Genomic DNA, 21334 nt, shown 5'->3' with positions numbered 1-21334 from the left:
TTGAGCCGGATGGAGGAGCTGGGACACTGCTGCGATCAGGGGGTGGCAGGCAGAGCCCTTTTCCCTCATGTTGGTTAATGCCCAGGACATGACACCAATATTCTCCTTCTGTTTATGATTTGCTTTTTCTGGGCAGGGGGCCAAGGGGAGAAAGCCCATCAATCCCAGGCAGCAAATATAGCCTGCCCCCAGGACACCAAAGTCTGCGGTCTCATTTATTTCTCCGCAGAGTAAACAAGAGTGACACTGCTGTAAATGCGAACCGGAGCCAAGGCCCGGGATGAGCCCCCTCTCCCGCAGGATTCCAGCCCCACTGAGGGGCAATACTCACATGCCATAGCCGGGAGAGCCCGGTCCGGCTCTGTGTGATGCCGAACCGGGGATGCTCCTGCACCGGTGGCTGCACCGGGGGCCTCTCGAGGCTCTGTCACCGGCAGCCCGGGCTCGAGGTTAATCCAGTTACTTCAGATCAGCGTGAGCTTTAAAAAGAAAAGCCCAGGGCTGCAGTGTGGAGGTGATGGTGAAGGGGGCATCGGTGGGGAGCGGAGCCAGAGCCTTCCCCCCCAGCACCAGCCAGTGCCGGGGCATCTCTGACCCCAAACACAGGGATCCGGGGTGACAAAACTGCCCCTGGGAGTGCAGGGACCTGCGGGGCTCAGCCCCGTCTGGGGCACATACAGCCATCTAATGCACCCCATAACACACACCGGGCACACAGCACACCCCGACCAGCACACACACCACCAGCACCACGCCATATGCAGCAACACCCCCTGTGAACAAACACGCTGCCCAGTGTGCCCCATCACCTCTGCCATGGCGGGGGGACACCCGCTCCGCAACACCCCCTCTGCCTGTAACACAACCTCGACGTGTGACACGTTGCACTCCCGGTGTCGAGCATGCCCTGCGTGTGTTGTGCACCCACCGTCACCCTCCGGGGAGGCTGACAAGGACCCTATGGCCACCGCCGGGGTGGGACAACAGCCGCAAGCAGCCATCACCGCTCCAACAACCGCAGCCTTCACCGGCACCCCCAGCCACGTCTCTGGTCCTGTGCGGTGCCAAGGGACGCACCAGCAGCTCAGTGTCTCCTGCTGCACCCGGAGGTCTGGGCTTATCCTTGTGCCCGGTCTCTCTGCCTGGTGACCAGCGAGGTTCCGGGGCCGGGGCATCACCTCTCCCTCCTGTTCCTTACGAGGGGACCGCGGCCCTTCACACGCAGCCGCACTCCTTGGCCGAGAGCTCGTTGACGGTGTAGTAGCGGTTGTAGGCATCCAGGAAGGAGACGTCGTCGTCGTAAGCCAGCGGCCGGCAGCAGGGTCGCGCCCGGACCTTCTCCTTCTTGATCCTCCTCTTGCTCCTCATGCTCTTCAGTGAGAGGTCGTAGCTGCGCACGGCCGCCTCGCAGGTGCCGCTGCAGTACCGGAACAGCACCGTCTCGTCCGACTCGTAGCCCAGCCCCAGCTCGCTGACGCTCACCTCCAGCTCCTTCAAGGCGCAGGGTTTGTGGCGAGCGCGGGCGCGCTTGCGGCGGCTGCCGGCGCGGGGGAACAGCGGCAGCTCGTGCCCGCCCGAGTTCATGGCCTGGCTGTAGCGCTCCACCAGCGCCGCGATCAGCTGCCGGATCTCCCCCTCCGTGTAGCTCTCCAGCAGGCTGCTGTCTGCAAGGGAACGGGTGCGCGTCAGTGGGGGCCCCCCGCCTCGCCGCGCAGGGGATGCTCCAGAGGATGGAGGTGGTTTAGGGCACGTGGAGGCCCTCAGTGCCATGGGGCAGAGGTGGCCTTGGCACTGCTGGGAGCGGTTGGACCTGATGCTCTTAAGGGTCTTGTCCAACCTGGTTCATTCTAGGATTCAATGGGGGTGGCCTGGGGCAGGTGGACGCCGCCCACACTGGAGGTCCTCAGGGCAGAGCCCATCCCTGTGCTGGCTCCCAGCAGCCGTCTTGAGGTGTGCATGAGGCACCCCAAGGCTTTAAAACCCAAACCCCAGACCCCGAGGCCAGAGCTCCCCCGTGGCCTTGGGAGCCCCCAGGTGAAAAACCCCAAACTCCTTCCTCTCCTTTCCCCTTTCTTGCCTTATTTTCTTGTGTCCTCCCCTGCCTGGAGCTGTCCCAAACAGCCCCTTCCACTCCCAGCACAACACAGAATCAGACTGGTTTGGGTTGAAGGGACCTTAAAGCTCCTCCATCTCCAACCCCTGCCACGGACAGGGACCCCTTCCACTAGAGCAGCTTGCTCCAAGCCCCTGTGTCCAACCTGCCCTTGAGCACTGCCAGGGATGGGGCAGCCACAACGATTTTGGGGACTTTTATTCCTTTTCCTTGCTAAAAACCAGCCAGAGTGTTTCCCTATGGCCTGGGTGGAAGATCTCCCTCCCCCAACATGCAAACTGTCCCCAGCCACCAATGGCAGCATCCAAATCCCTTTATCCAAACGCTAAAGCTGGGGTTGGTCCAGCTCAGCGCCGGGGGAGGTGCAGGAAGGATGGAGGAAAGTGTAATTTAACAACTTGTCATCGATTCCCACGTTTCAGCCCCAAAAGAAGTTGTTCTGGTTTGGAAGGGGAACAGACACGCCAGGATGCTGAGCCGCCTGCCAGCACCGAGGGGGGAAGCTGCTGCCTCCCCGTGGAGCGGAGCCGTCCCCCTCGTGTTCAGCTCCCGTTTGACATGGAGCATGTGTCAAAATAGCACAGAAATATAGAAAAAAAAACCCTAAAAATTAAAATAAAAAGCCATTTGGTGCTAAAAAAGCAGCTTCTTCGCATTAAGATGAGCTGTTTGCATGCTCACGGTTTGGTGCCCAGCGCCTGCGCTGCAGGACCCCCTGCTGCATCCCAAGCACCTCCTTAACCATGCATAAAGGGGTGTGCAGAAGCAAGAGCAGGAAAGGAAACCAAGGGAATAAACCCCATGGAGCGCTGTTTGTGAGCTGGAAGCGTGTCCCAATGGGAGTGTGGGGCCGGATGCTGTGGGACCAGGAGGGACGGTGGCTCTGAGGCCGAGGCGCAGCAGCTTACACTGGGCGAGCAGCGAGCTGTGGCGTTGCAGGGCCCGTGGGGATCTCCGGGGAGCCACCGGCAGCGAGGAGGAGGAGGATGAGGAGGAGGAGGAGGATGCCCGTGAGGAAGACGGCGAGGAAGGCAAGGGGCTGTATTTCCGGCTTCCGTTGAGCATGTCTCTACAAACTAAAATGGATAACATGGAACTGAGGAGCATCGATGCAATGGCTGCAAACTTCCATACCTTCATCTTAGAGCAAGTCAGAACATTGAAACTCTGCAAAACAGGCAAAACAAATATCCTTATTACATGGCCTTCACCCACGGCCCCTCTTCCCGCCCCGCATCCCCACGGCTTGGACTGGATGACCATCTCCCATGGCACCACCAGCATCCCGTAGGCTCCATCTCATCCCCTCTGCCCTCCTGAGACTGGAGCAGTGCTGATGTAGGGAAACTGAGGCATAGAGATAGGGCTGCGCTGCAGAGGGGGAATTGGCCACGGCAGGTGAGGGTGGCCTGGGCCAGTGGTGGCAAAAGGACAAGGGGGTGTCCTCAGCCAAGCCATGCAGCCTGGCCAGGCTGGTTGATCTCTAGTGCAAGGTGTTGGAACTGGATGAGCTTTAAGGTCCCTTCCAACCCGAACCATTCCATGATATCCACCTCCCGTTGCTCCGGCCAAGTTTCCTCACACCAGGGGCTGGTATCACAGTGGAAGGCTGTGGGTAAAGGATGGGCAAACTCATGTAACCCCAGCCCGTGACACCTCTTTGCCTGGCACATCCACTCCTTGGGGTGTAGTGAGCAGTGTGAGGAGCCCCAGCTTCATCGTCCTTCCTCCTCCTCGCACAGCCCCAGTATCCTTTGGTGTCCTTGCCATCCTCCCACTCAGATGCTCAACCAGAGCCCAAATCCCTCCCCGCTGGCACAGGGACACGGCAGCTCCATCCAACCCAGCCAAAATCATGACAACCTCAGGAAGAAGTGAATGGGATGCCTGGAGCATCCCAGCACGGCTGCAAGGCTTCAGGTGGGACCTCGGCCATGCAGAACATCCAGTGCAGCGCAGCCTGGTTTCTCAAAGCATAAAGGAACCCCACTGGCATTTCCCTTGCAGGAAAAGTGCACCCTTACCTTGCGCCATTCCATTTCCTCCGTCCAAAGCAGGTTGGATCTGGTGGGGTTTTACAACTGACCTTGCAGCCAGGGAGGGCAGCAGGGAATTGGGTCCGTGCTCCCATCCATGGGCTGTCAGGCATTAAATCCCCATCAAAGATGCTCTGGAAGCTGCACTGACTTGCAGCTGCCTCCCGGCCCCTTGTTTGATTCCAGCTCCTTACAAACTCCAAACATTTTCCCCTTTTCAAATAAATTTTCCACCAGGGGAAAAAAAAAAAAGCACAACAAAAAGCGTCCCCGGTTCAGCAATTTTTTGCCAAACAGAATTTACCAACAGGGGAAAAAATGTTTATTTCCAAATGGAATCTGACAGGTTCCTGCTCTTGAAGAACACAAGGAGGGCTGGGAACGCCGCCTCCTTGCCAGCAAGCCTTTCTTTGACAGGATGCAGCTAATTGCACATTAGCTAACAGTGATTATCTGCCCTGTAGGTTACAAGGTAATTGTAGAACCCAGCCAGAGCCTAAATATTTCCAACTATAAACAATGCCAAGCTAGGAAAAGAATAGTTTCACCATATAAGGAGGTCAGACCATGCGATGCCGCCCGGAACACGGCGGCGGAGCTGGGGGAGATAAGCACCGGCAGCACCAGGTTGGAGCCTGCAGCCGGCTCATGGGGAGCATCAGGAGCACCAGGAAGGGGCTGGGATGCTCCCGTCCCCGTCTCCTCCTGCAGAGCCAAGGTGGAGCTGATTGCCCCATCCAGAAGGTGTGAGGAGGGTGATGGAGGTGCTGGGTGTGTTGGCACCGACATCCATCATCGTGATGAGATGAGCTCTGAGACAGGAGCTCTTCCCTGTGAGGGTGCTGAGGCACTGGCACAGGGTGCCCAGAGAAGCTGTGGCTGCCCCATCCCTGGCAGTGCTCAAGGCCAGGTTGGACACAGGGGCTTGGAGCAAGCTGCTCCAGTGGAAGGGGTTGGAGCTGGAGGAGCTTTCAGGTCCTTTCCACCCCAAACCAGGCTGGGGTTCTGGGATTCTATGAATTGGGTGCCTTAAATTCAGATTTCTCCTCTGAGATTAGAGCAGGAGCGGGGAAACAGCACTGAAAACGCTCACCAGCATCAACCAGTTCCCAGCAAGGCAGAGGGGATGGGTGCCAAACGGTGAAGGCCTGAGGAAGCTGCAGTTTGCTCTTGGGCACCTGGTGACAGCTCAGGGATGAAGGAACAGCAGCCCCGGGTGATGCAGATGCAGGGGTTTGGGTGGTGAGAAGGGACCCGCATGCAGTGATGCTGGATGGGAGGAGAAGCAGCTTTTGGCAGCTGATGTTTGGGCATTCTGGGAGGTGAATACCATGGTGGACAACCAGGATGGGATCACACATGGCCTGGACCTTCATCATCACCTCCTGAGCTGCTCACGGCTGCGCTGGGGAGGGAAGGGCTGCGACCTTCAACCCATCCACCTGAGAGAGCGCCTCTGGCTCATTGCAAGCCCATAAAATGCTCGCAGAGCGGTTTCAGCCCTGCTGCACATCCCATAAAAGAGGCTGCTGTTCCAGCCGCCAGGCAGCCTGGCCCCCACCCATCGCCAGTGACCTTTCAAAAGGCTGAAATCCCGGCTCCAGCACTCAAAACAATATCCAAACTCCCAACATTCCAGGCTTTGCCTTTGGTTTCTCTCGCTGTAAAAAGCCTTGGACCGCGTGTGCCAACCTGCGGTGAGAGCCGAAGGGGAAAGGAAAAACACACACAAAGAGAGGCATCGGAGCCGTGACTCAGCCGGGATGATGCCGAGCTGCCCTCTCCATCTTCCTGGTTTCCACATCGCTCAAACCTACTCCCTGTGATGATAAATGATCACACGGGGTTTGAGGCATGGGGCACTGGTTGCTGCCAACACGTCCTGGGATGGACACAGGCATTCTCCCCAGCTCCATGAAGGGCCAAAGCCTCCATCACCTGCCCTGCTCTCATCCCTACGCAGGGCTCGCTGCTTCCCAAGCGGAGCAGGAACCGCTCCGTGTCCTGGAGAACTGGAAATCCAATGGGAAAGGAACCAACAGCAGCATGGCCAATTCCTGTCTCTTAATCTGGAGGGAGCAAGTTGATTTCCTTGTCTGTCCCCGCTGCTGCAGACCCCTCAATCCTCCTCTCAGATTTCCTTTCAAAGGGGATCCAATGAATCCACCCCGCATCCCTAAGGAAACTCTCCCAAGCCTCACTCTTCAGCAGGAATCCCATGAAATAAACTGGAATCAATCCAGTCTTGTTTCTGCTTTTCTTCACTTCAGCGCCCAAGTGCCAGCATTTCCGCTGCTTTTTCCTGTTAAATCCAAAAGCAGGGACCCCTTCGCTGCGGATGCGGTACCTTTGCTCACAAACCCGGAGCAGTTTGGGCTTCTCGGACTTCCCTCACTGCTCACACCCTCAGTTTTTCTCATTGCTCTTTTCTAACCCATTCCTGATGCTTCAAGCAGGATTTGCTCCCAGTATCCAGTGACTTGAAGCTTCAGCTCCTGGAGTCGTGGGATGAGGAGGGAAAAGCAGAGATTTCTCTTTTGTACCCTTCTTGCTGGAGGCAGAAGGAGGAGACGTGAAAACTCTCGGCCCCGATGCATCAAAGCCCAAGGGCCAAGAGAACCCAAAAGACATTATATCCTAAGTAAGTGTGCCATAAATCTGCAGCAGATTCATGCTTCCGGGCACTGATTTATTACCTTCAAGCACTTGGTCTCAGCCACGCTGTGCAAGAATGGAGGAGGCCATGGAGTGGCCGAGGGCTTTTTGGCACCACAAAGCACTTGGAAAGACGAAGGCCTTGACGGGACATCAGAGAGAGCTTCCACCTGCCACACACTGTTTATTTGAGTGCCTTACATGGGAGCCAAGCGGCTTTGAAACCCCGGCTCCTCATGACTCATCCCGCTGGAATTAAACAATTTCCATCCAGGCTCATGGGGAAGCAGCTCCAGAGGCTGCTGCAAAGCGGCTCCTCCACCTCCAAGCCTGCTCCGAGGATGGTCGGAGGGGACAGGGATGGTGGAAAGCACCCACACAGGGCTCACTGCAAGCTCCTGACGTGCTCTGGTGGGAGTTGAACCCCACAAAGAGCATCAGTGTGTTTGACACCCCAAAGCAGGGCGGATGCTGCACCGCGGGTACCAGAGCCTGCAGCAGGATGCCCCGGGGTCAAACCAGCCCCAAAATGGCAAAACTGGCCCCAAAGTGGGGAGTGCTGAAAGGGAAAAGCAGCCCCAGAGCGGGGCCTGAGTTGAACTGAGGTTTGCTGTGTAAGTGGGGGGGAACCACAGCGTTTCCCTCTCCAGCTCCGCTCCAGGGGTGATTCCTGGGACACTCAGAGCCGCAGCCTCAGTGCAGGCATTCCCTTGGCTGGCGACACAGGGCAGCGGCAGCCGGGTCCCCGCTGGCGGCTCTCCCACAGCCTCGTGCTTTGCAGGCCAAAGGCACTGATGGCCAATGGCACATCCACAGCCCTGCTCATCCCTGCCCCTCCTTCTTCCCCTCCCCAGCTCTTCCGGTTCCCCCATAAGCAAAACCAGAGCCGTGCACGGGACACATGGTTCTGCTTTGCCTAAGTGAAAACCAGCCCGAGATGAGGAACTCCAAAGCTCTTCCCGCAGCCCTGGTCCCCTCCCGAAAGAGCCCACCACAAACACACCAGACCCCGATCCCTGGGCCACGGCCACAGCCTGGATCCCCTGGGAATTCCTCTTGGGGTGACCACCAAACCCATTCCCGGTGAGGAAACGGAGCCGGGCCCGGCCCCGTGGATGGTGGAGGGGGAGAAGGGGCCATGGTGGGGTGGGGGGGAGCATCCGCATTCCCGGGATGCGGGGAGCCCCTCGGCTGACACGCCAACCCCCGGGAAGCTGCGCCGTTCCCACGCTGACATGACATTTACATTGGGGCTGAATTACGGCGCATTGGGTTTACATCCCTGCAAACAGCTTTGGGGGGGAGGAAACCACCCCAAAACCAAAGCACAGCCCCAGCACCACGAGGGAATGAGGAGAGGCATCAGATTTGGTGGCTTTGTCACAGCAGGGATGCTACATCCCAACGGGAGCTGCGGGGCTGGGGGGGCAGCTCTGCAGCCTGAGAGCTGAGCCCCCATCAGATGGAGCAGCCCCCGTCCGTACCCCCACCACTGCCCTCATTTCAGGCTCCAGAGAGTTAAAGCAGCTCAAAGGGAGGTGGCACCGGGAGGTGGAAGGGATTTCAGGTACCTCAACTCATCCCACATCCCAAGGCACCTCCGGGGATGTGCCTCACTGGAGGGCATCACCCCCTCCCCATGGGCTGTAGAGCTGGGAGTGAGCAGGCACGAGACCCCCAGCAGCCCCCATAGCATGGCAAATGCCCCATGCCAAGGAGGAGATGCCCTTTCCTGTGTCCCATGTTCCATATCCCATGCCCCGTGTCCCTGAGCTCCCGGTGCCAACAGGAACTGAGAGGCTTTGGGAGCTCTTCCAGGAGGGGATGGAGCACAGGGGATGAAAACCTGATTCGTGCCAAGGGGCACCTTGAAGAGCCACCCGTGCATGGCAAGGGACAGCATCCTCCTGCACGGAGCTGCACTGGCTGGACAGCGAGGAGAGGCCAAACTCACCAGGTTGGAAAACCCATCACCAACACCCTGTAAATCACCTGGCACCATCCCAGTGCTCCCAGCCCAGGAACCCCATCCCCAGACCCATTCTGGGGCTGGACCCCTCACAAGTTGGATGCCAGGATGGTGCCGACCGCTCTCACCATCTCCTGTCCCTCCCATGGGGTCCCTGCTCTCACCATCTCCTGTCCCTCCCATGGGGTCCCTGCTCTCACCGTCTCCTGTCCCTCCCATGGGGTCCCTGCTCTCACCATCTCCTGTCCCTCCCATGGGGTCCCTGCTCTCACCATCTCCTGTCCCTCCCATGGGGTCCCTGCTCTCACCATCTCCTGTTCCTCCCATGGGGTCCCTGCTCTCACCATCTCCTGTTCCTCCCATGGGGTCCCTGCTCTCACCATCCAGTGCATGCCCTGGCACGGGGCTGCGGGGAGGCCATTGGCCCCATGGGATGGATCCATGCTCTAGGAAGCAGCACCAGCTCCTTGGATTCCTTCCCCGGGGGCCCTCCCTGGGCTTTCATGTCATTAATGAACAGGGAAGATGCAGGGAGCTCCCATGGGATGAATCCTGCTGCAGACACAGCCCCAAGTCCTGTGGGTTCAGCCGATCCCTGTGAGGGCACATGAAGATGATGATGTCCTCATCTCCCGTCCCTGCTGCTCGCTCCGTGGCTCGCAGGGGCAGGGCAGAGGCAGAAACGCAGCTGCAATGTCAATGAGCAGCAAAGGACAAGGAGAAAGCAGTTTAAATGCAGCACGACTCCCACTGCAGCGCTCAGGGACACAGGGAGGTGCCTGCACGGGGCCCTGAGGACACCAGGACATAACCAGCACCCCCAGGGATGCACAAACAATCATTTAAACCATCAAAGTGCCATAGAATCACAAATGGTTTGGGATGGAATGGACCTTAAACCCCATCCAGTTCCACGGGCAGGGACCCCTTCCACTGGAGCAGCTCCAAGCCCCTGTGTCCAACCTGGCCTTGAGCACTGCCAGGGATGGGGCAGCCACAGCGATTTTGGGATCTTTATTCCTCTTCCTTGCTAAGAACCAGCCGCAGTGTTTAAATCAGGCTGCACGCGGGTGGTGTGGTCCCAGCTCCATCCCCAGCGTGTCCCTGCTGATCCTGGCAAGGGCAGCAAGGCCACAGCAACGCAGCCACCTTTGTAAGCTGATTCAGTGAGCTCTAAGCAGCAGCAAGAGCCGCCCTTTGTGATAAGAGATAAGTAATCAGAGATAAATGATGCTCAAAGGCTTCAGGTGGCATCACTCAGCACATCAGCTGGAGCAGAGCAGGGCTCGTGGCTGGAATAGGGAATGAGGGGGGGATACAAACAGCAAACCCAACCCCACTGATGCGGCCAAACCCGTTTGCTGATGGGCAGGGAAAATACAAGTGGATCATTCACAATCTCATTCAATCCAGGAGGGTTTTGTAGCCCAGGGCATAAAAACCCCACAAGCAGATCCCCACCAGCACCGGGCACCCATGGGTGCTGCTGTGCCCGCATTGTGCGCTACCCAGCACTGCTCCTCCAGCCCTAAGCTCCCCCCTCATGCCAAACCCTGATGTCTGGATGTCAGCTCCTATTTTCCCTCGGTGACAAAGCACCCCCCGTGCACTAAATCACTGCACGATGCCAAAAAGGGCCCGTTTGTTGGAGGAAACCAATTACTGTGGCTTGTTTGGACAATCCCAGTGCCTCGGGAAACAGGGCTGAAAGCTTTCATTTTGGCAGCGAGATGGAGCCCAGGCCCCAGATGTGCTCTTCTCTGGGCTGGTTTCAACACTGCTGGTATCTGTGAGCTGCCACGGGGGCAAAACCTCCTTCAATGGAGCCAGGAGGGAAAATACAGCAGAGGAAGGAGGGTGACAGGGCCCTAAAGGCATCATCTCCTCCCACTTGGGCCGCTTCTGCCTTCCCTGGTTTGTAGTTTTCCTTCTCTGTGGATTTGGCTGGCATCACAGCATGCTCTCCCCCCCCCCCAGATCCCTAAGGGATGTTCCTATGCTGCGGTGTGCCTCAGTTTCCCCTTTGCAAATACACCCTGGGAGCATGATAGCCCTTGAAGGCTCCATGTATTAATTCCTTATGTTCCCAGGGTGCCTGTGGGAGCAGAGAGGCCACCTCTGGCTTTTCCATGTGGGATGGCATGGTCCTTTCACTCCTGTTCTCATCCCTAAAGAAACAGTTCCTGCCCTAACCCAGCATCCCTGCGAGCAGGATAGGTCGAGCCAGAAACGAGCCATGCCAGGGGCAGACAGGGGAGCTACAGCCCCTGGATGCTCCATGAGGGATGAGGACCCTCCGCATCCCTCAACAGGATCCATCCGCATCCCTCAGTAGGATCCATACGCATCCCTCAAGAGGATTAATCTGCATCCGCATCCCTCAACAGGGTCCGTCTGCATCCCTCAACAGGATCCATCCGCATTCCTCAACAAGATCCATCTGCATCCCTCAACAGGATCCATCCGCATCCCTCAACAGGATCCATCCGCATCCCTCAACAGGATCCATCCGCATCCCTCAACAGGGTCCATCCGCATCCCTCAACAGGATCCATCCGCATCCCTCAACAGGGTCCATCCGCATCCCTCAACAGGATCCATCCGCATCCCTCAACAGGATCCATCCGCATCCCTCAACAGGGTCCATCCACATCCCTCAACAGGGTCCATCCACATCCCTCAACAGGATCCATCCGCATCCCTCAACAGGGTCCATCCGCATCCCTCAAGGATCCATCCATCCCCAACCCAACACCCTCATCCCTCAACAGGATCCATCCGCATCCCTCTACAGGATCCATCCACATCCCTCAACAGGATCTATCCACATCCCTCAACAGGATCCATCCGCATCCCTCAACAGGATCCATCCCTCAACAGGATCCATCCGCATTCCTCAACGATCCATCCGCATCCCTCAACAGGATCCATCCGCATCCCTCAACAGGGTCCATCCGCATCCCTCAACAGGATCCATCCGCATCCCTCAACAGGGTCCATCCGCATCCCTCAACAGGATCCATCCGCATCCCTCAACAGGGTCCATCCGCATCCCTCAACAGGATCCATCGGCATCCCTCAACAGGATCCATCCGCATCCCTCAACAGGGTCCCTCTGCATCCCTCAACAGGATCCATCCGCATCCCTCAACAGGATCTATCTGCATCCCTCAACAGGGTCCCTCTGCATCCCTCAACGTGATCCATCACATCCCTCAACATGATCCATCACATCCCTCAACAGGATCCATCCGCATCCCTCAACAGGATCCCGAGCGAGAAGCACTGGTGATCCCGATGCCACCTCCAGCCCAGCAGTGGGAATTCCTTCCTATCTTCACTCCATTCTCCCCTCTCTATATGTCTTTAATTCCTCTCTGCACAGAAGGAGCTGGCTTGTCAAGGCGCCCGCCAGGGATTACAGCGCTTTTCTAAGGGCAGAGAGACCCAAGAGATGTTTGCAAATCCAATTTGCACTAAACCCTTCCAGTGGGATTTGGACGGTGCACAGACTAATATCCCATTTAGCATTTACTGTCCGACTGCAGCAGCAACTGCCGACATCTTGAACCACTTAGTGCTGCTCCAGAGAACAGATGAGGAATTCCTCCTGAGACAGCTACGGAGATGGGCTGGGAATGGAGATTTTGGGTGGAGAAAGTTCCAAACTGGGAGATACTTGGGAAAAAGAGGGCTGGAGATGATGGGGATTGCTGGAGGCAGCAGGTCAGCATCACCTGCACCTTTGCATGCAGAGAGGCTGATACGGTGGTGCAGCATCACACCAATGGACTTTCCGACTTTCCTGAGCTTTCCCATCCAACCTGCTTGGGATGCCCCCAGAGACCGGAGGCTTTCCACATGGAAGAGCCACACAGCTTCCAAACCAGCAAAGCTTTGCCATCTGATGGCGATCAGGGTGTTGGTGTGCAGGAGAGCTGCAGTGACACTGACCTTCCCGTCCCGCTGCCATCTCCTATGGCTCCAGCTCAGATCCAATCGAGCTTATGGATGAGAGACTGGGATCATTTATCCCACCCCGAGCCAATGCCAGGGTGCTCTCCATGCTGCTGTGAAACACTGCTTGCAGCCACACAGCTCTTGTGCAGGGGCTGGCATCAGCAGCCAGGCCCCTGTCCCTGCTCATCACCAGGCTGGGACAACCCCTCACAACCTGCCAGTGTCCCCAGCCCATGAGGGAGCCCTGGCACAGCGATGCCACCGCTCCTCCATCACCATGGCACACGCAGCCCGTCCTGCTGCACCTTCTGAGCTGGCATTTGGGGATGGAAAAGAACAACTGTTCTGGAATCTGCTCTTGGAGACAGGCAGGGGCCAGACCCCTCTCTTCTCACCAATCCTCTGCCATGCAGATCCTGCCAAGGCCAGGTTGAACACAGGGACTTGGAGCAAGCTGCTCTAGTGGAAGGTGTCCCTGCCTGTGTCAGGGGTTGGAACTGAAGGAGCTTTGCAGGCCCCTTCCAACCCAAACCATTCCATGACACCACAAGCGATGCTTTCCCACGGCACAGCCCCTCATGCCCGCGCTCTGTCCATTCCGAGAGGATGGCTCTTGCCACCCAAATCCTGGCTGAATCCTTCCAGCCTCTCCTTTCCCCCAGAAAACCTCCCTCAGGCACTAAACAGACGCCTGCGTCCCCTGGTTCGGGGCCATGGGGTGATGCCTCCATCCCCAGCACTGCTGCCAGCAGCCGCCTCCTGCATCCTCCCGCCACTTGCGGCGGCTCCACCGCTGGCACCGTCGCTCCCAGACGGCTCCATGGAGCTGCTAAGCCTCAAGAATGTGCTCTTAAACAACCAGCACCACTTCAGAGAGCAGCTGCCCTGCGGAGCGGGGGGCGAGCCTCTTCCCTGGGACACCAGAAGATGCTCCGGTTCATACCCAAGGTTTCGGCTGGCTTTGGCACAAGGGCACAGCATCCCTGCCTGCGCTGGGGAAGGCAGCAGAGAGGGAACACCCCAAAAGGCCACTCCAGCACCTTGCTGGGACCATCCCCTGCCTGTTCCTCCCAGCACGGGAGCTGCTCATGGACCACAATGGCTGGGATGGACCCTAAGGATACAGGAGGTGCCCCTGCTCTGCTCCAGGAGCACAGCGTGAGGCTGCCCAGGGCAGCAACACTGGGGACTCTGCCCCATTCTATGGGACCAAGAGGTCCTCTGCCTCCACCAAGCCCAACAGCCCCTGTGTTTGATAGGGGAGGGCCAGGGAGCAACAAGAGCAGCAGTAAATGCACCCTATGCATGCAGGGAGTGTGGCAGCCAGCTCCAGCTGAGCACAGCCAAACCCAACAGGGTTAAAGGCAAAAAGACCACCAAAAGCCATGAAGAAATCCATGGCCAGCCCTTCCCAACTCCCCCCCCTCCCCAAAGCCCCCAGTGAATCCTCACCTATTTGCTTGTTTTAAATGGGCTTTGAAATGGCCTTCATTTGGGACCCATTTTTCACCTTGGGAAGGACTAGGGTGGGCTTACAACAGCTCACCCCTCTGCTGCAGCCTGGGAAAACACAGGCCAAGGGCAAATCAAAGGGCTCCCTAAAGCCCAGAGCCCTCCTACAGCCGGCTCCATGAGCCTGGACCCTGCTCAGCACTCAGGAAAGCTCACGGGTGGCAGATCCAAGATCTAGAGCTGGTGGATGCTCCATCCTTCCATACATTCCAGGCCAGGCTGGATGCGGTTCTGGGCAACCTGGACTAGATAAAGATATCGCTGCTCATTGCAGGGGGTTTGGGCTGGATGAGCATTGAAGGCCCCTTCCAACCCAAACCATTCCATGATTCCATGGGATCTAGCTGCAAGAAAAGCTGCTGAAACAGAGAAAACTGCAACTCCTGCTTTGGATTATTGCAGCCTGGGAGTGATGCTAAAGAAGGAACTTCCCCTCCTGGGCCATGTGCTGCGTGGGGATGTCGGCCCCTCAGCCCTGCCTCCCTCCATCCATCCCCTGACATGCTCGGTTTGGACCAAGTTCAAAGGAAACCTTTCCTGCTGGAATCAGAACAGAATGTGGTTCCATCCGAATCAAAACCCTCCAGGAAGGCAGGGCCGATGTGACTGACATCGCTGATGAGGGGACTGGCACGCAGTGACGCGGCTGCTCAGGGAAACGGTTCCTCCTCATCGTCCCACAACGACGCGGTGGCAAAGAGATTGTTTTAATTTAGCTCTTTGGATGTCGAGTTACAAAGTGAGCCCGGTTTGGGTTTCATGGGGAAAAAGCAATGGGAAGGAAGCTGCTCGTGGCATTTCCCTGCCCAGGGAGATGGTGCAGGGAGTTGCTTCATTTAGGAATGAAGCTCTTGGGATGCTCCTTTGTGTGAGAACACCTCTGCAGCACACCTGGCACCAGTTTGGGTTTCTCTTCCTCTCCTTTAATGGGGAAATATTAGGCCAAAATCCAGGACAAGCTGGATTGGGTGGGATTTCTCCAGTCCATCCAGAGCAGAGGGCTCACCCTGGCCTAGGGACCAGCCTCACGGCTGCGTCGCTGCAGCAGCACTCCAGGGATTCCAGGTGATCCCTGGCATGGTGGTAGTGGAAGACCGGGCTGGTACCCAGATCCTTGCCCCCTCTCTATGCCAGAGCAGGAGCACATCCTGCTGCCCCCGATGGGCTCTGGAGGCAAGGTTGTGCACATGTGCTTTAGCTTAGACCAGCAGTTATAGAATCATGGGTTGGGTTGAAGGGACCTTAAAGCTCCTCCAGCTCAAACCCCTACCACGGGCAGGGACCCCTTCCACTGGAGCAGCTTGCTCCAAGCCCCTGTGTCCAACCTGGTCTTGAGCACTGCCAGGGATGGGGCAGCCACAGCTTCTCTGGGCACCCTGTGCCAGCGCCTCAGCACCCTCACAGGGCAGAGCTGCTGCCTTACATCCAACCCGAACAGCCCCTGTTTAAGTGTCACCAAGGAAAAACCAACCCACAGCAGTAAAACACACACCAGCCCTGAGCTGCACGACTGCATCCCCTGCACCAGCACCCACACGGGGCCCCAGGACCCTCCTTCCTCCCAGCATCTCCCTCTACACCAAGGCTCAGCCCTGCTCTGAGATGCTCCACAGGCAGGGGCTGACATCAACAGGCTCTTTGTGCCCCTCTCAAGCCCATCCCTGCATGGCCACAGCATGGGATGGGGTTTTCCTGGGTAGGAAGCTGCTTGTCCATGTGCTGAGCACCTCAGGGACAGTGATGCGATGCCTGCTCTGGCCTACGCTGTGCTTAGGGCAGAACGAGAGGTACTTGACCTCAGAAAGTGCATTTTGCACCCAAAGGTGGAAAACAACCTTAAAAGTGCACCCTGGAGCCCCTGAGCCAGGTAGGGCCACAGGAGAGCAGCCCAAGGAGGGCTTGGAGGGCAGGGTGATGGCAAAGCAGAGCTGTGATTCACATCTGCACCGTGGGAGGGCACCCAGTGCAGCACAGCCTGGGCTGCTCCAGCGCTCAGCACCACCCAGCCCTCAGCACCAGCACCCAGGGGTACCCAGGGAGAAGGGACACCAGAGCAGTGCCAGCATCTGCATGCCCCCCCGTGCTGTGTCACAGCAGAATGGACCAGCTCCTCTTCTTCCCAGCCTAGGGGCTGGATGCTGAGAGGCCTGGAAGGTGCTGGGTCTCTCCTTGCCCTGGTAAACCCTGTGGCTGTGCAGCCCAGGAGAAGCCTGGCTCTGGTGCCGCATCCTGCTGCAAAGTAGCTGCAACCACACACAGACTGATTGCAAAGCAGGAGGGATGGACAGCTCGGCATTCCCTGGGTGCTGCAGCTGCATTGGGATGCGCTGCGCCTTCTCTGCTCCTTCCTCCAGGCAGCACAGGAGCTGGACCAGGACTGAGCGCGAGCTCGGAGGACCAGCACTATGGAAAAGCCGAGATGTAGAAACAGGGAAATCTCATTTCTCCTCACCCTAAGCCCAGCCCTGGACCTGCTGGAGCTGGAGGAGCAGGACAGGCCCCGCAGCTGCTGCCATGGGGTGACACTGAGGATGCAAACCTCAGGCACAGCATCACCGGCTCTGCTTTGCAACCCAGAGTCAGGGCTGCAATGAGTCTGGACCAAAGGCCCACTTAAAACCAGCAGCTAAAAACCCAAACCCAAGAACTCAAGCATCCTAAAACCTTGCACAGAGCCCCCCTCTTCCCTCCCTGATTGCTCTGCTCCATGCAGCACCTTGTCCGCTTCTGCCATTAAATCTAGGAGCACCCACGACCCTGAGCGCCTGAATCTGGGATCCACACACGATCCTGGCCTCAGCCCCAGGACTGCAGCACACATCCAGGACTCCCACACCGCTTCCACCAGCCGCCAGCCCCTTCTCCTCGTGTGATAAACTGTGCCCTGGACCCAGCGCCTAATTGTGGATTGGCTCCCGAAGCAAGGATGGGATTTAAATCAGTGCTGGCTACAAGCTACCATATATGTGCAATAAAGACACCCGAGGTCTGGATTGTTTTTATAAAGCCTCCGTGCAGACCGCAGCAAGAGTGGGAAATTCCCTCCCTCGATGAACTTCGCCTCCCAGCCCCTGCTAAAGGGCTGGAGATGGAAACCTCAGCTCGGCGGTGGCCGAAAGCCGGCGGCTGGAGCCGGGAGGAGGTGACGGGGTTGCAGATGCCGCAGATCCTTCCGTTTCTTAAACTAATATTTAGACAGGACACGTCCCCCCCGTCCCCCCCAGGGAACAAACTGCACCCGGAGCCGTCCCGCGCTGTGTTTGTGCTCCTGCGTGGCGGGACGCTCTCCAACTATGAACCCAACTCCTCCGGCAGCCGCAACGGCCGCCCCGACGCCGAGCGGGAGATGCGCGGCTGGGCCCGATCCTGCTCCCCTTCGCCCCCCCCTCCGCACCGCGCCGCGGCCGCCCCATGGACCCGGTTCGGCCCCTTTTGCGGGGCGCACCCTCCACCCGCACCGCGCTCGGACGGGGGAAACAAACGGCGGTGAAGCCGCTCCAGGGTAGGGGGGAAGAGGCTCGGCCGGGACCCCGCCGGCCCCGCAGCGCCGGGCGAGGGGCAGGATGAGTCCCGCAGGTGCCCGGGGCCGCCCGCGGCGCTTACCTGGACGCCGGGCCGGTGCGCAGCGCTCAGCGGCGGCTCCGGGACGGGGCCGGGGCCACGACACGCGTGGGGCCGGGGACCGCCATGGGCGAGCGGCGGAGCGGCTCGGGGCTGGCTCCGGGCTGGCTCGGCTCGGCTCGGCTGGAGCACGGCGCGGAGCGGCTCAGAGCGGGGGGGGGGGGCTCGGCCACCGCCTCCTCCCCGCGGCGAGGGGCGGGTTTGGAGCCGGCCGGTTCCCCCGCCCCGCCCGGGCCCGCCTCCGCCCGGTCCCGAGCCGGGCTCCGCTCCGCTCCTCTGCCGGTGCCGGAGCTGGTCCCGTCCCAAAGCCCTCCCGGACCCGCAGCTCCCCCGCCCGAGGCACCGGTCGCGTCTCGCAGCGGAGCCGATGGGGTCTGCCCGGCCCCTCCCGGCCCGCCCGGGCGCGGCCACAGCCACGGCCCTGCCCCGGAGCCTCGGCGCTGTCCCCCGCATCCCCCCCGCTCTCTGCCCGCGGCCCTCGGTGCTGCCCCCGGTCCCACGGCAGCATCGCCGGGACCGGCGGGGATCCGCGCTGCCCGGGACAGGGTGAGCAATGAGGAGCGCGTTGTCCGGACACGAGGGATGGTTTTGTTTCCTGCAGGAGAACCGAATTGTCGGGTGGGATTCGCACCCGCTGCACGCACGGCTCCCGCTCTGGGGGAGTCCCAGCCAAAAAAGGTGCGTCCAGGTAAAGTGAAACTGAGGTTTATGTTGGTCGGAGCTAAAAATCCCGGGAGTGCATCTAATTCCCCTAAAGATTCTCATTAAATTACACTTTCCCGGTTATTAACTAATGTTCTCCCTCTGCAAAGTACTCTGGGTTGCAGTTGCATTGCTTCATCTCATCCCAAAGGTTTCTTTTCTCCGGCGAGTTCCTGATTTGCAGAAAAGAAAGAAACATCCAGAAGGGATATTGTCTCACACAAACATGTCACAGATCCCTGCAGGGCTGGGGACAATGATGGACCAAGGTGACAAACATTCCAGCTCCCAACCCAGCTGATGGATGCTGTAATAGGGCAATGATAAATAAATCAATCCAAGCCTTGGTAGGGATGCTTGAGAAGAGCCAGGGACACCCCCTGCTTCACCTCCTAATGGGACAAACCCTTCCCCAGCCTCATTCATCCCCACATCCTCACCCTGCGGCTAGTGGGATTGATTTAAGCACAGCCATCACTCCCCCTGCTCCCCGTGGGTGGGTAAAGGCACTCACCTCGGGATGAGCACAGGAAGACACCTCAGTTTACAAAATGCAATGCACAGTATCCCTGTTCCTTGGTTAGAAAAGAGACAGTTCCTGCTGCTCTATGGCCTGACATCATTAGTCTTCAGAGTTAACAGCCAGCTTGTGGGTACAGACAGCCCCTACCCCTCTTGTAGCCTCTGTGCAAGCACCGATGGGTGCTGCAGGCCCAGGTTTAGAGCTGGGAGAAGCTTTCTGATGGGGGAAACTGGCAGTAGGTGCAGACAGACAGGGCCGCAAAGCTCGGCTCGATGATTTCCTTTCATCGCACGGGAGCGTTTCACTGCAGCCCTCCCCTTCTGCAGCTCCCCAAAAGCAGCACCGGGCTGGCTTGGAGGCAGGTTTGGAAGCAACGTGATCCCTGTTTCCGTCTGCGTTGTGTAAGCCGGAGGGGTGCAGGTCGGGGCAGGCGGCGTGTGCCGAGGGGGGAGGCACGTGTGTCCCGGCTGGGGCACCCCAGGCACCTCACTGAGGCTGCAGAGGCTTCGGCTGCGCTGGAAACCATCACAGATGTCACAGAGCAAACAAACAAACAAAGAAAAGGCCCAAAATAGAACGGTTCCAACTGGAAAACTGCGCGCGAGAAATCCTGTTTACACGGGTATCTGTGGCAGAGGGGAAGACAAAGGGAGGTGAATGGCTCGGGGCAGAGGGGCAGGCTGAAGCCAAGCTGGGTGCCATGCTGGGGGTGGCAGGTCTGACCCACACCGGAGCAGAGCAGGGGGAGCACCCAGCCCCATCCCTTGGGGCAGCTGTGGGGCTCGAGGAGGGGACCAGCACACCGAGTAGTGCCAGCGCTGCGGGCACAAGCAGCAAGCGAGGGCTGGGAGCACGATGGCCATGCTTGGATTTCATCAGCCCAGAAAAGGGCAGCCCAGGACTCCTTTGGGCACCCCAACACCCGCGGTGCAAGGGTGGCTCTGCACCTCCGAGGGAAGGGAGCCCATCTCGGCCTCTAAAAGCCCTCCGGCCACGGTGGCAGCATGGGGCAGCCTGGAGCAAGGAGGAAGGAGCCCAGCCAGGGCTGGAGCCAAGCGGGAATACAACGCAGATGTGTCTGCTGTCATCCAGCTGTGTCTCCAGGACCTCTCTTGCAGGACTGGGGCTCGGGGGCATTTTCAGGCCACATCCCAGTGCAGATCTGTGGGGGATACTGTTGCACAAAGGCCTTCATCTCCCAGCTCGGGATGCTGATGGCCCCCAGAGCCAGGGGTGGCTGAGCAGAGCATGCAGCAGGCACATGTCACCGTTGTGGCTTGTCCCCAGTGCAGCCAGGTTGGACACAGGGGCTTGGAGCAAGCTGCTCTAGTGGAAGGGGTCCGTATCCATGGCAGGGGTTGGCACTGGATGAGCTTTAAGGTCCCTTCCAACCCAAACCATGCTGGGGTTCTATGAATTCGTGGTTCCTCAGCCTCTCCTCCATCAGCCCTAGGGCACCACTGAAGCCATTTACAGAGGATGCCGTTGGCACAAGGCATTCAGGGAGGCGATAGCCATAGGAAACGGAGGGATTGGGACACTTAATGCTCCCTTAATGGCTTATTCCTTCTCCTGCCTTCCTACTGTTTGTTTTTGCAAGTATTAATATGCTGGGACTGTTTCCTTTAGAGCACGTCGGGTCTGGCTGGTTCCGCTGTGGGTCTGGGATCTGGCTGACCTTGGCTCATCAGGAAACCTTCCCAGGAGCAGTATCTAGATCCTGACCCACAGATGTCCCGCTCCCTATGGCCCTGACACAACAAACCTGGGTGCTGTGCAATGGTGGGACCTATCGGGAGGGCAGCAGCGATGGTGCCTCCGAAGGGGAGGAGGGTTCACCTTGCCGTGCCTGCCTGCTCTGCAGAGCAGCGTTGCATGACACCCTCCTGCTCTACAGCCCGCAGAAGGCAGCAGCTCTCCTGCCAAACCCCTAGTAGCTGCTAAACAAACAGTTTAATGCAAACCAGCCTCAATGGAGCAGGAGCAAACGTGCCCAAGAAAGCGTCGAAGCCATTAGAGAGCCGCAGCGAAAGCACACGGCGCTGCGGAGGCTTTGCCGAGCGCTCCGGAGCACAGCCTGCTGCAATTTACATCTTCCCTTGTAACTAACATTTTCCTAATGACGTGTGTAATATGGTTTGGGATGTGCAGCTTCCACCCTGCGGCGCTCGCTAAGAGCCCAAATGTCAGCCTGTGCCCACACCTCGCCTGGTGGGATCTGACAGGGTTGGTACCAGCATCTT

At 58.5% G+C, this 21334-nt stretch overlaps 1 protein-coding gene across 2 annotated transcripts; it reads right to left on the bottom strand.

Annotated features, from left to right (window-relative positions):
- Nucleotides 1–791: 791 nt before the first annotated feature.
- On the bottom strand, nt 792–17958 carry NRTN (neurturin). 2 transcript variants are annotated; one of them, XM_061355933.1, is made up of 3 exons: nt 17849–17958; nt 3022–3280; nt 792–1664 (listed from the first exon to the last, which is right to left on the bottom strand). In XM_061355933.1, the coding sequence occupies exons 2-3, from the start codon at nt 3251–3253 to the stop codon at nt 1216–1218; spliced, it is 681 nt and encodes a 226-aa protein (XP_061211917.1). In that variant the 5' UTR covers nt 3254–3280; nt 17849–17958; the 3' UTR covers nt 792–1215. The 2 variants fall into 2 exon arrangements, with proteins under 2 accessions (XP_061211917.1, XP_061211916.1); XM_061355932.1 differs by lacking the exon at nt 17849–17958 and having other exon boundaries at nt 3022–3508.
- Between the last annotated feature and the right edge of the window lie 3376 nt (nt 17959–21334).

The sequence above is a fragment of the Neopsephotus bourkii genome, unplaced genomic scaffold (genome assembly GCF_033783945.1).
Source record: "Neopsephotus bourkii isolate Nb327-2 ecotype Australia unplaced genomic scaffold, CSIRO-AGI_Nbou_v1 NB_838, whole genome shotgun sequence".
In the NCBI taxonomy this organism is placed as follows: domain Eukaryota; kingdom Metazoa; phylum Chordata; class Aves; order Psittaciformes; family Psittacidae; genus Neopsephotus; species Neopsephotus bourkii.
The sequence above is the reverse complement of the archived record's forward strand: the minus strand, read 5'-3'. Positions and strand labels throughout refer to the sequence as shown.